The 14044-nt window shown below is 43.1% G+C and overlaps 1 protein-coding gene across 1 annotated transcript in view; it reads right to left on the bottom strand.

Moving 5' to 3' along the window:
• SF3A1 (splicing factor 3a subunit 1) overlaps positions 1–14044 on the bottom strand; it is a 213310-nt gene that overhangs the window by 14279 nt on the left and 184987 nt on the right. Inside the window, exon 13 of the mRNA XM_086943206.1 lies at positions 5422–5570. Within this exon, the coding sequence (XP_086799332.1) occupies positions 5422–5570 (149 nt within the window). The remainder of the gene's footprint in view (positions 1–5421; positions 5571–14044) is intronic.

Raw genomic sequence — 14044 nt, 5'->3', positions numbered from 1 at the left:
GCTTTCGATTCTACCCACACTATTCCAGTGGGTATCCGTTGCTCACCCTTTAATTCACCGCGCCACCTAGATCTGGCAACACCTCGGCGCAGAGAGGTGTGTGAGAGACACTTGCACACCCCACCTCTCCAATGTTTCCCTCCGCTCAGGCCCGGCCCCTCCACAGTCACTAAGTCGGTTTGCGCGCCTGTGGTGTTACACGATCTTCCTTGATCGCTGCCTGCGAGGACAAGAGAAGGGCCATAACTTCTTCATCCCTCCCCAACCTCCTCTGCTGAGTGATCTGAAAGCTTATAATCTTATCCAAAAAAACCTGGGACCCTCCCACTCCAAGGGTCGCCTTCTTGATCCTATTTTCTCAAATATTCCGTATCTTACAGCTCTGCCCGCCTGTCCGTTGCCTTGGACTGACCATTTCCTGGTTCAGGTCAGTCTGAAGGTTGACCCGAGAGCGTCTCTCTCTCCGAGAGTTTGTACTGTGGAGAGAGCTTGGTCCAGGCTATCAGTTGATAACTGGATTGCAAGACTTGAAAATATCCTAGTTGAAAGACCTCCCGGGAAAAAGGAAGTAGCACTCTTTTTCTGGCATATCATAGAGGATGGAGAGAGGGATCTCAACCTCCCGGAAAAACTCTGGGGTGCGGAGGGAGAACCACATATGGAGGACATATGGGAGGAATCTTTTACCCTTCTCTATAAAATTATCAAGCCAGCATGGCTGAGGCACAACCATTTTTTTACACTTCACAGAGCGTATTATTCTCCTAAACGCCTGTCGAAATTTTAACCCGGGAAGTGTTGTTGCAAATGTTCTTTTCCAGCTGCCTCAGATCTTCACATGTTCTGTGAGTGCCCGAACATTGCCACCTTCTGGAACGAAGTCAGAACAACACTTGAATCTATTCTTGGTTTATCTATCCCGTGCTCATGGCTTTTAATTATTTTTGGAATAAACGACAATATCAAGGGATTAGAGAGAGAATTTCTGTTTTACGCCATTTTACTGGCAAGAAGAGAAATCTGCAAAAACTGGGTCAACATAAACCCCCCAACACATGCAGAGTGGCTGTCTTCATTATATGCAATGTCAAAGCAGGATCTATCTAGAACATGTAGCCCTCGATCTTTGAGATTTTGGGACCCCTTGATCAATTGGAGAAGGGATTTTTTTTTTTGTTGGTTTTTTTTCCCCGGGTCAGATGATTAGGCTTAAAATCTCTCTGTCCAAAGGGAGGCACCGTACAGTTATTGGACAACTGGCCGAACTGGTCTGAAGGGAGAATGTTCGTCCAAGCTCTGCTGGCGACGTTGGGACTGACTCTCTGAGTACTTGGAGCTTACTATTGGGCTTCTTGGTGCTATAGGGGGGTCCGGCCTCATGTCTGTGCGGATAGGAGCACAGTTGGATCGACTCAATGGCTAATGAGGACAAAAAAAAAAAAAAAAAAAAAAAAAGAAGACTTGAGAGCTCATGCAGCGGATCCGGTTACAGCGGATACAGATTTTGAGCTGTGGATAACCAACTCCCTGGACGTCATTCTCCCCAAAACAAGAGTAGCAAAGAGGGGTAAAAGGTTGGGTTCCTCCCCTTGGTATTCGCCGGACTTACGCATCCTTAGGAAAGGATGCAAGAGGCTGGAGAGAACTTGGAGAAAAAACTGGGAGGTGGCAAGCCGGGATGAATATCGCACTGCAATAAGAACATATAAAAACGCCCTTCGCAGTGCTAAGGCGCAATTCTTTGAAGAAAGGATAAAAAGTGCCTCTAATTCTTCGAGAGAGACCTTTACAGTGGTAAAGGAACTCCTCAAAATCCCGGAGCCCCCACCAACTCAGGATAACCCTGCTGAGAAGTGTAGAGAGCTAGCAGAATTTTTCCATCTAAAAATTTAAAACATCATAGCTGCCCTGCCCCAAGTCGTACAGGTTGCACAGATAGGCAATCAGATAGCAGGAGAAGGCCCCCGCCTGGATACCTTCGGTCCAATCCCTATAGCTGAGGTCGCAAAGGAGCTAAGATCCATGAAGAGTGGTTCACCAGAGGATCCAGCTCCAATGAGATTTTTGAAACAGGCACATCTGTGGTTGCAGCTCCTATAGCGAACCTGATTAATGCATCACTTACCCAGGGTGTGGTGCCGCCGAGCTGGAAAAGAGCGGTTGTAAAGGCTCTTCTGAAGAAACCCAATCTGGATTCGTCAGATTTGGCTAACTTCAGGCCCATCTCTCTGCTGCCGGGTCTTGGTAAGATCGCTGAAAGACTGGTTAATCGACAACTATCCGTCTTTCTGGAATCCAATGGCTTGCTGAGAGACTCTCAAACCGGCTTTCGGCACAGACACAGACACCGCCCTCTTGGCAGTTGTTGAGGAAGCAAGGAGCATTTTGGATTCAGGAGGGTCAGTGGCAGTGATCCTCCTGGACCTCAGTGCTGCCTTTGACACTGTAAACCATCAAGTGTTGATCAAGCGGCTGTCCAATGTGGGGGTCACAGGAGTGGCGTTGCAATGGCTTAGGTCGTTTCTGCATGGCCGTACCTATCAGGTCTGGGAAGGCAGCGATAAGTCTCCATCTATCCCCCTCCAGTGTGGTGTGCCAAAGGGCTGCTCGTTGAGCCCTACGTTGTTTAACGTCTATATGGCCCCCTTGGAGGATGTGGTGGCCCCTTTTGGGATAAAAATTGTCAGCTATGCTGACGATACCCAGCTGGTGGTTGCACTGTCTTAACTGGAGAAGAACCCAAATGCGCTGCGCCTGACCAACTTACACACCTGGATGTGTGAATCGTCGCTTAAACTAAACGGCTCCAAGACGGAGATAATGCTGTTAGGGCACAAGACTCCCTCTCTCCCCTTGACCGTTTGGCCCAGCTGTCTGGGGGAGCTCCCCAGCCCCAAGCAGGAGATCAAGAGCTTGGGAGTCTGGAGCAGGATCTCTCCTTTAAACTTCAGGCCACAAAACAGCGGGGGTTTGCTTTGGGCTTCTTCGTTCAGCCCGTAAAGTCCTGCCCCTCCTCCCCTTGCCATCGAGGAGGTTACTCATCCAGGGGTTAATTATCTCCAGGCTTGATTACTGCAACGCCATATTCCTTGGTGCTCCGGAAGCCACACTCAGTAAGCTGCAGCAGGTGCAAAATGCTGCGGCTAGGCTGCTGACTAACACATCAAGGAGACAATCAGCTAAGCCCGCCTTGGAAGCATTGCATTGGCTTCCGGTGAGAGAGAGGGTCAAGTTTAAGGCTCTCTGTACGGCCCACAAGATTCTTGAAGGGAAAGGACCCCCTTCTTTGGGGAAGTTAGTGGTGCCTTATAAACCCAACAGAGCTCTTCGCTCTGATCAAAAAGTTTTGCTACAGGTCCCCAGAGTCCACAAAGCTCGCACTGGAGGCAGAAGATTCTCGGTGCATACAGCCACCCTTTGGAATTCGCTCCCTATGCAACTGCGTCGTGAGACTTGCATCCTTTGTTTTCGTAAGTCTCTGAAAACACACCTTTTCCCATCTTAACACGCTGGATAGCTTCGCATCGGTGTGACGGACTCCTTGATAAGCGCTGGAATGCCCAAGGGTAACCACGCGCTATATAAGACTCAAATAAATAAATAAATAAAATAAATAACCGCGAGGTGTCTTGGGCCGTGCATCCAGCTCCCAGGGCGGGATCATGTTGCGTCTCACTGCTCCAGAAACTGTTAGGTCTCCGTTCACCTTCGCATCAGAGACCAGAGCTCCACCCCACCTCACAGGCCTCTCTTCAACAGACATATGCACCGGCCTCAGATTAACTTGAAATACCGGTCAGCAGGATCTCCAGGTGCCCGTCGACTATGTGAGCTCGTGGGTTGCGGCTGGGGATCGGATTAATGTACAGATATCCAGGGATAGGGTAGCTGGGTTACGGACCCGCTCTAGAAGGCCACCATCTTCTCTGACTATTGGCCACGCCCCCCCCAAACACTTTTTAATGAACTGCAATAATCTGATGTACTAAGGTGGAAAGGTTTTGCATGCAAATGAAAGCCACTTTTGAAGAGGCTTTATCATATACAGAGGCACTCCTACGCAAACTGCAGACAAGACACATAATACTGTTCGATTGCAAGATCCCTAATGGTATGAACTCTAGTGAAGACTATTTTACCTGTTTGTAGTTATTGTTGTTGTTTTATAACATATCAGTATATTGCTGCTCTTCTAACCTATTTAATGGTTTTTAAAAACTTTTTTCTACACATTATGAAATATTTGACACTTTTTTATACACTTGTTTTTTCATTGTGTGCTGAAATGTATTTATAAGTATTTATTTGCGGAGTTCACACAGTTAATTGTATTTAAATTACTGTTTGCACATTGAATTTAGCCCAATTGGGCTTTATTTTCCCAGAATTTGCAGTAACATGGATGGTTAAGACTTAACAATTGTTTAAGGATAACAGTATTTAAATTGGTCCCCTTTCAATTGATTTTCGGTCTGTTACCAAATCCCGTAGCTGAGCCAAGAGAATGATTAGTGAATGACCGGTTCGAAATGATTAGGCATGTAAATAGAAGGAATGTTTTTGTAAAATTAATATTTCTATATTTTAGAAAATATCTATGAATTGACAAATTTTTTTAACACAATTTTTTTAAAACATGCTTTTACATCTTGTGGGGTTTTAAAAATCATGTACTTTAGCGCGGGTCATTATTGTATTTTACATGTATAAAAGGAAAGATTGTTTTAACCGCAAGTAGGCAGATAATAGTCTGTCCTCTATGTTCATGGTAACTTTTCGGCACGCTGGCACTTTAAAAAGGTCACCTTACCTTCTCAGCGTTTGTCATGTGATCAAGGCCCTTCGCGGGCTGAAACGCGTCATGGTTGACTTGGTGTTTGGGCTCCAATAAATAATATTTGCACCAGTCTTGGGTTCGTCTCGTCTCTGCAGTATTGAATCTTTGAAGACGTTGTATGCCTCAAAATATATATATATATATATATATTATATATATATATACACACACACACACTTATACACATATACATACTTATACACATGCACACACACACACTTATACATACACACATTTTTTTTACACTCTTGCTGCAAGATGCATTTAAAAATGAAGGTGTAACTAAAGTTAAGTGATTCAGAACAACCTACTTATTTGCGTTCTTTAACTTCAATTAGCTTTAAAACAATGCTTTCGTGTTTATTTAACATATTTTTTATGTCCGAGCTGAGTCGAATAAACTGCAGCCCAGTGTTGTTCTTGTCGGGTGTAGTTATGTAAAGCTCAGGAGGGTCACATGCAGCCCTCCGTACCGTACTTGGAGTATTACTGGGCTAGAGGATATTGAAGTTGGACAGCTTTCAATACCTTCTACTCCAGATACATTGTCAAAAGTGAAAATAGATAGGCAGTGCAATACATACCTTGTTCCTGCGCAAAAACTCATCCTCCGGCATTAGGTTGTCCTCAGTCTTCATTTTCTTAGATGAAGGCTCGTCATCCATGGGGGGTGGTGGGTGCACCTGCTGCATCTGTTGATTAGGCACTGGGGCAGGAGGAGCAGGAACAAACGCTGTGGTAGAAAAACATTAAATGACAGACCTGGTTACCAATTAAAGGGGCACATTTGCACTGTAACAAACCCAGATCTGCGCACTTTAAATGGGTCACTCGACTACTTTATGGGGGTTATTACAATGTAGCAAATGTTGAACTATGTAAATCATTTAGAGAGCATTAAAAGCACAAAGGATGACATGACCATTAATGAAGATTCCGCAATGTCGAATGGATTTTTTTAAACTTTCTGTAGGTAAAAAAGAATTGTATACCTCCCCATTTGCTCAGAATAATTATGTGGCATATGCTTATTAAGAACTACTCTAGCATTACAAATTTCGGACACTCAACCACTACGGCGAATTAAGGTTACTGTTCTTTGAACAGCCCTAGCTTGTTAAGTGATAATCCCCGGTAAACATAAGCAAGGTCTTTTAGCATACAATATATACTTTTTGGCATACCACATCAATTCAGTGAAATTATTCTCTATTCTAAGCAGAACATATTTTCTGTTTGAATGCTAGGGCAAACACACGGTGTAGACCCCCACACTCCTAGGTCCACAATCAATGCTATGAAATCTATATAATACCCAATTTCTGTGAGTGTGAGTGTGTGAGTGTGAGTGTGAGTGTGAGTGTGTGAGTGTGAGTGTGAGTGTGTGAGTGTGAGTGTGAGTGTGAGTGTGTGAGTGTGTGTGTGAGTGTGTGTGTGTGTGTGTGTGAGGGGGGGGCGGGTGGTTAGGGGTGTATGTGTGGTGTGTGTGTTTTGGAAGATAAGGGTATTGAAGTAGAATGTAAAGCAGTGTACCAGGCATTCACTTTATTATTCGTCAGTAAATATTTTGCTCTTGGAAGGGTTTCGTTTTAAAAAGCTGCTATTCCAATCAAACCTGAACTCGTTTGAATCTTATGTCTCCTAGACTATTATTTCTGTTTTTTTCCGTCGGAGAAAGAAAGGCTGGATCTTCACTTTTTAATTTTGCCATATGATAGTCTTTATGAACACTTTCATCCATTCCAAACTAGACTACGGAAATATTTTTTCTGAGGCATGGCAGCGAAGACCTTCGACCGCCTCCAAAACATCCTAAGTGCAGCAGCCCGCCTTATTCACGCTGAAGAAATTCAGCCATGAGCCTCAACATCTTCACTAACTACACTGATTACCAGTGAGGAAAAGAATACAGTTCTGTACAGTTTTGTATTCAACAAAAGCACACTCAGTATAAAAGCAGTACATCCCTATGCTCTGCATTTACAAAATCCACATTTAAGTTACAGAAATGGGGAGGCAGAGCATTCACAGTTACTGCTTGTTCAAGATTGGAACAACATCCGACTGACCAAACAGTGTGCACCCACTCTAGTCACTTCTAGAAAGTTATTTAAAACTTGCATGTTCAAAGGGTAATCGTGCTTGCTTACGTAATCAGCAGTAAGTAAACGTGCATAGCACCAAGAAACTACAAAAAAATTGATTTTGCACCTAACAAACAGCCCTAAATCTCTCTATTTAAGTATGATCTAAAAAGTAACGACAATATAATGCCCTACAGAAAACATAAAGTGGGTTCTATAAATTTGTGTTATGTAATACACGTTAAATGTGATTGTCCTGTTGTAACGTACCTAGGACTCTAGTGTAATTTTCCCGATTTATGCCCTTATATAGGTATAACTTAGCATATCCTTATATAGGCATTAGAATCATAACCATATTAAGGCGCAGCCAATGCAGTCCAAATACGGCATGGCTACTTCCACTAAGCTCCTAGAGTACAACGAGTTCTTGAAGACAACCAGCCTTCAGCAGTACGGGACTTCCCCCTGCTTCAGTATTGATTTGTCCCAGAACTCCTGGAGCGTGTAAAGAACTTCGAGTTCTTAGTGACGTTATTATGTCCACCCTTACGTCAAACTCGGCACCTTCCAGGTATAAATATACCCACATCTGTCCTAGCAAACACACGGTGGTTTGGAGCAGATCGACTAACTACTTGCCCGACGCCCTGCTGTAGCGAGTGCCGAAGGAAGCCAACCCTCCAGCTGACGCACTGAGAGAGACACTGTCTTTTCTCCTGCCGAGAAATCCAGCTCCAGTGTTTCCCTGCTACCCTTGCGGGTTACTGGGAGATCGAGTCCTGAGAGAGAGATACAAGACCTCCTTCATTCTATAACCAAGGTACGGAGCTGATCAGACCCTTAGAGAATTCTTGGATAGATTCTTGGCAGAAACTATTTAACTCAAGCTACACCTCACTTACTTCTTCCCTTGTACTAGGCTTAGGTTAGGTACACCGGGGTAGGCGTATTTTAGATGCACCAGTTGAGTACAAATAGTCATTATTTATCATTGTATGTATTTTATCTATTTTAAGTATCTTATGGCTTAGAAACCATACAAATGCTTTTACAGTATTATTTCATAATACTCATTTTACTGTACGCACTTTACTTCATAGCAAGTATTACGACTGTAGCAATTAACTTCTCTTGCATGAGAAAGAAGACTGGTCAATAAATAACCTTTTTATTGAAAACGCTGTCTCTCCATTTCTCTGCAAAAACCCTGGTGAAACGAAGCATGCACGATTGACTGAGTGAAATAGCCATCTATTGTTTCCGCGACTCTGGAGATATATTCCTTATTCTTGGGGAACAAAGTTGTCATGTTATATGGTTGTCAGAAACAAATCCCCTCTTGTTTATTTGAGAAAGTTTCTAGTGACCTCTGAGCTAGCTGGTATTCACAATTAAGTCTAACATACTCAATAGAGACCTAGTCGACTTCAGTCCTACGTCTAAACTATAGTTTATGTTATTCCAATGCGCAGAGCCTATTGGGAATATAGGAACTACACTACATGGCACCCAACGTTTGGTAAGGCGATAATTAACCGCTGGATACTAGAGTAACTCTGTCGTGCTTTTCACACAGACCCCTTTTTCCGTAAAAACTCCAATAGATGTCTGGAGTGGGTAAAAGGTTAGTATCCGCCAGAACTAAGTAGGAGGAGAATCCTATGTATTAGTTTTTTGGTTTATTCAACGTTGAAGGATACAGTGTTCCAAAATATTGTGCACCTAATCTTTGTTTCCTTGAAAACGTACTCTGCAAACATTCTGTCAGCAAAATGACAGAGTGACGACGAAAGGGAGAGAGCTAGAATAGCAACTCAACTATTAGCAGAGGACACAAGTCTTCAGCAAAACAACCTGGATGCAGTAATCATCCTGGTAAATGTAAGAAAGAGTAACTTACAAACTAATAAAAAATGGGAGTATCACCGAGAGGTGGTATAGTCATATTTGTGGTAGAGGCACATGAGTATCGTCAGACAGAAGTATTCTATTCATGGATAACTTTTCCAGCAGCAAATGCTGCGACACGTGAGTTCCACTACTACAAAGAAGAGGAACCGCCAGCGGAATACGTTCCTTTCAAGGATGTCGAAATTCCACTAACTTACCAGGAGCATCAGCTCTGGTTTAATGGCGCCCTAAAACATCAAAATCACATTGTGAGGCTCGGTCCACTGGGTAGACCAGGAGCCACATGGACGGTTCTAGCTAGCTATACACCACATCCTGACATTGAAGAAATGTCAGACAGAGAACTGTTAGTTCAACTAAAACATTTAATTAAAATACTTCGACAATTAGTCCAATATGTCATGCCGACTTTCACAGTCCAACCAGCAATAACCATTCCACAGCATACCCCTCACCAGGGGAATACAAACATAATTACACCACAGACTATACAATCAGTCATTGGTAAATTACCCGCAAAACGGGAACAAATTCATTCTGGCTGGCTCAAAAGTTTACTCAAATAGAGGCAATATTCCCTGATAGTACACCTCATGAAAAACACAGATTTCTAACAATCTATTTACCAATGGGGATCGCACCACATGTGGAAGACTGACACTTTGGGAATAGTCTTTGCTTCAATCAACAAAAAACACATGGTGTTCCGTCTATGGCGGTTATACCAGACGTACTAAGACAGATTCAAAATTAATACTGTCCAGAGCCTGCTTTAAATCTAGGTATGAAATTACTGAAAGATTTTAAACAAGTCTCGGCTATACTACTAGCCAACATAAAAGGAAAAGCAGCATCAGTGGCGATCCGCCAAAAATTAAAAGAAACAGATATAGCAGAACAGCCTTTTGAACTAGCCAGAATAATTGAAAAATCCTATGAAGAATTAGGTAGAGATAGTTTGGGTGGGAAACCACTAAAACCACAACTAACAGAAAATCCTGAAAAAAGTTTCATTAAAAATAGTTTAATTACACCTAAAAAGAAATGGGAAACTATCAGACAGACTCTTCCTAAAGAGAAACAGTTTCAGTCCAGAGGAAGGTCTCCCCAACGGAGAGATAGATCTCCAGAACGGGGGGGGGGGGGGGGGGGGGTAGGTCTCCGCAACGGGAGCCCTCTGAGAAAAGATATTCTGAGAAAAGATATAACCTCAAAAATAGGAATAATTTGAAAAAAACTGACAGATAAAGATAACGATACACGTCCCTCTTGATCTTTTCAGACTTCCTCACAGAAATCGGAAAGAAGAGGACGGTCAGAACATAAAGAAGAGCGCGTCAAGTCCAAAGACAAGGAACCCGCTCACTAAAGTAAAAAATCTCAATTTTCCAAAAAGAAGGTAGCAAGCATAAAGATAAAACATGCAGAGGATCCAGAGGACACAACTCAAGAACGGAGAGTGGGCCCAAACAATGCTAGACAGCGCAGCAGAAGTGACCATAGCTCGCAAGATCCTGATGAATCTTCTGGAGACAGTGGACACGAAGGAGTATATTCAGGTGGAAACTGCAGACACCAGAGTTAGTGTACCCCATAAATTATATGAAATAACATTGCGTATAGAAGGGGACATAGCTTCTCCCAAAAGAGAGTTCTTATTTTCCTAGTTATCTAAAGGCTATGATATTCTTCTAGCTGAGAAAGACTGGCCACCAGAATTTGTTAGGGAGTGCCCACATGGCGAAGAAATGATTATGCCTGCCTTCTCAAATCATATTCCAATTCATAAAAAATACACACATGCAAGAAAATGGGCAGAGGCCCAAGCGCCTGCATTATATAAAAATCATGTAGGATGGGATGAGGAATCCCCTCACCATAAAAAATCAACCTACTGCACAAAGGCAGTATCCTGTTAAGCAATAAGCTAAAAAACAAGTCAGGGAGATCTTAGATCAACTAGAGTACCAGGGGCTGATTGAAACATGCACCTCACGAATGAACAATCCTTTGTTTCCTGTCTCCAAACCAGACAATTCATATCGTCTAGTATTGGACTACAGACACTTAAACTCTTGTTGCAAAACATTTGCAGTACAAAATTCACACAGTGCAGCACTGTTGAATAACATCATGCGCAAAAAATATAAAACAACATTAGATATTTCAAATGGTTTCTTCTGTCAAAACATTGCACCAGAAAGCAGGTATTTGACCGCTTTCTCAAGTATGGGGGGCCCAGAGGCAATTTTGCCGTCCCCCCCAGGGATTCAAGAATAGCCCAGGATTATTTTCAGCCAGAGTAACAGAGTTACTACAAATGTATGATGATGAGGCATTATCTTATGTCGATGACATCTATCTAACAGACGATGATTTGGACAGGCACTTGAAAAGAGTGAACACCATTATACTTCAGTTCGCATCTGAAGGGTACAAATTCAACTTTAAAAAATCACGGATTGCCCACCTCACTGTCCTATTTCTAGGATATGAATTATCAAGTGAAGGGAAAAGCCTAGTAGCCAATTTCTTAGAGAAATGTGCGCTGCTCCAAGCACCAAAAACGCTGAAAAACTTACAATCAATTCTAGGTTTCCTGAATTTTGGAAGAACTTACGTTCTGAATTACGCAGAGAGGGTTAAACCTCTCTACGAATTAATAAAACCTGATTTCAAACAAACTAATTGGACTCAGAAACACACAAATTTTAAGTTCAATACAAACAGACATGTTAGCAAAAACAAAGCTGCAAACACGTGTTAACGTTCGCAACCTTGTAATCCGAGTCATACCAGGAAGATGCGGATTCACGTACCTGACTTATAACGAAGGTGAAACGGTACCAATAGCTTACAAATCACACTGAAATAAAATTGAAATAAAATTCACTTAAACTGAGAAAATTCTGACAGCGGTTCAAACTGCTATAGCAAAAGAAAGAGCCCTCGCACAGGGAAAACGCATATCGGTCGTTACACCTGTACCTGCCTTCGAGGCAGTGACAAGAGCGAGCATTCCAAATGCTAAAGCTTTACATCCAAGATGGATAGAATGGCTTAATTCTCTTGCTGCAACAGACATTGAATACGTTTTTGACCCTAGCTTGAAAACACAAAAATTTCTCCAATACGAGTACGAATGTCCTCTGCTGACCGAAATTCTGCCTCTTGAACAGTACGTCTGTGTAATCTACACAGATGGATCTGCACAACACTGGATTGTCTAAAAACAAGTATACAATGCTGCATGCGCGATTGTAAAAGGTCGATGGCGCATAGGTAAATTCAGACCAATGGTCACAAAAACTCAATCACTCAGAGACTGTACAGCTCAGCGAGCTGAACTACAGGCTTTCAAGATGGCGCTTGAGAATACCGATCGCGAATTCCCCACACTAATAGTGTGCGATTTGTATTACTGCGTCCAGTCTTACAATGAATACTTGCAGAACTGGGTTCAAAACGGTTTAAAAGATGCGAAAGGTGGCACAATAAAGCATAAAATGCTTTGGGAACAAGTAGTTCTTTTACAGAAAGAACTACAAAAGACTCACGTGATCCATACACAGCCATCCTCGTGATGGCGTTCACGTTGCAGGGAATTCATTGGCTGATGAAGCCGCAAAGGCAGCCGTCCACACGGCTTCCGTAGCTACAATTAAGCGTTCTAAAAAAAGAATAGACGGTGAAACGCTACTAGCAGTAAAAGCCTCAATGAAAGGCAATTAAGCGGCGTTACCTTTAAACTATCCACTCGGAAATACATACATAATTGATGCAAACTCCTTTCCTTTTGCTCAAATCCCTGGAGTGGGGGACAGAATAATCCCAAACAGGAAACGGAGGGCTTACTTGGTACAAGAAGCACATATGGGAGAGGGTCTGACACATCAAGGAATCTCGAAATCTCTAATAGAATTACAAATGAAGTACTGGTGGCCGGGAATGAGCATGCCAATTTATAACTTTGCAATGGATTGTCAGAACTGCAACAGAGATCGCAGTTATGAACCGGACCAGGTAACTGAGAAAAGCACAGTCAGTCCAGCCCAGACACTTCTGTTAGATAGCATTAGACTGTCTACACGCAGACGTCCCTGCGGACGGATGCGGCCCCACAACTACTAGGACAAGATTCATTTGGATGTGGCCACAGCGCTCGGCTGACGCCAGAACGGTTATAAAAGATTTGCGAGTCTTTATCGGCACATACGCAATCGGCACTCTACATTCTGACCAGGGTCCTGCGTTTAGGGCTCGGGCTTACAAGGAGGCCATAGCCAGCTTGGGTGTTGCATTGCGGTACTCTAGTCCCTTCCCTTTGGAGGGTAATGCGGTAGTGGAAAGAAAAAAACGTGACATAAAGCAATCTATAAAAATGTAATGAGTAGGGGGTGCACTGCGAGGTTTAATCAAATTTACAAAATGGTCTCAATGAGTTTTTTCTGGGTGCTCTCAAGGGTGGTGTCGTCCGTCCACACACCTGGAAAATTATGAACTGAGTTGTGTATACAGAAAAGCTTCTGATACATCCCCTGTTAAGGCACACCGAGGGCGATCAGTGATGTGATTCGCAGTATAAACAAATGTTTAATTCATAGTTTTTGAAGGCTTTATTCACAAATATTTACACTGATATTAACAACATATCAGTGGCAGCGTGGGTCCATTGAGTTGGTGCATAAACATGTCCCCAATGCAATTCGGGCAGAAATGCCCTTGATCACGGAGTGCTGTAGAGGAAGCCAAAGGAAGTAGGGTAAGGTACGGTTAAAGCGTTTAAAAAGTGGGGGTTGGGTCTTATTTGTGGTCTAGGTGAGGGACAGTGCGTTACAAGTAGCCCGAATGGAGTTGACTGGTGCAGCGGTGCTAATCCGTGAGGGAGTAGGTAGTGTAGGAGTTTAATCGCGTGTGCTTAAAAAGAAAGCGGAACGCATGCATTTACAAAAAAGGTCATGTCAAATAGCGTTAATGGCAGACTTACTTTATGCTAACGCGTAGCGGGTTCTGCTATCCGTTCCGTTCGTAGATCGCTGTCGGGGGTGTTTGTGGGTGGGGGTTATTCATGCAGTGAATGAGAAAGCGCCGACGGCGCGTTAGAGATAAACAAGGGACTAAGTGCACAATATAACAAAAGCGGGCTGAGTACTCTGTGAGGCGGCCATGTTGTAGTGGGGTGAAGTGAAGTGTTAAGGAGCGAGTGTGG

This window comes from Lissotriton vulgaris, chromosome 11, assembly GCF_964263255.1.
Source record: "Lissotriton vulgaris chromosome 11, aLisVul1.2, whole genome shotgun sequence".
Classification (NCBI taxonomy): domain Eukaryota; kingdom Metazoa; phylum Chordata; class Amphibia; order Caudata; family Salamandridae; genus Lissotriton; species Lissotriton vulgaris.
The sequence above is the reverse complement of the archived record's forward strand: the minus strand, read 5'-3'. Positions and strand labels throughout refer to the sequence as shown.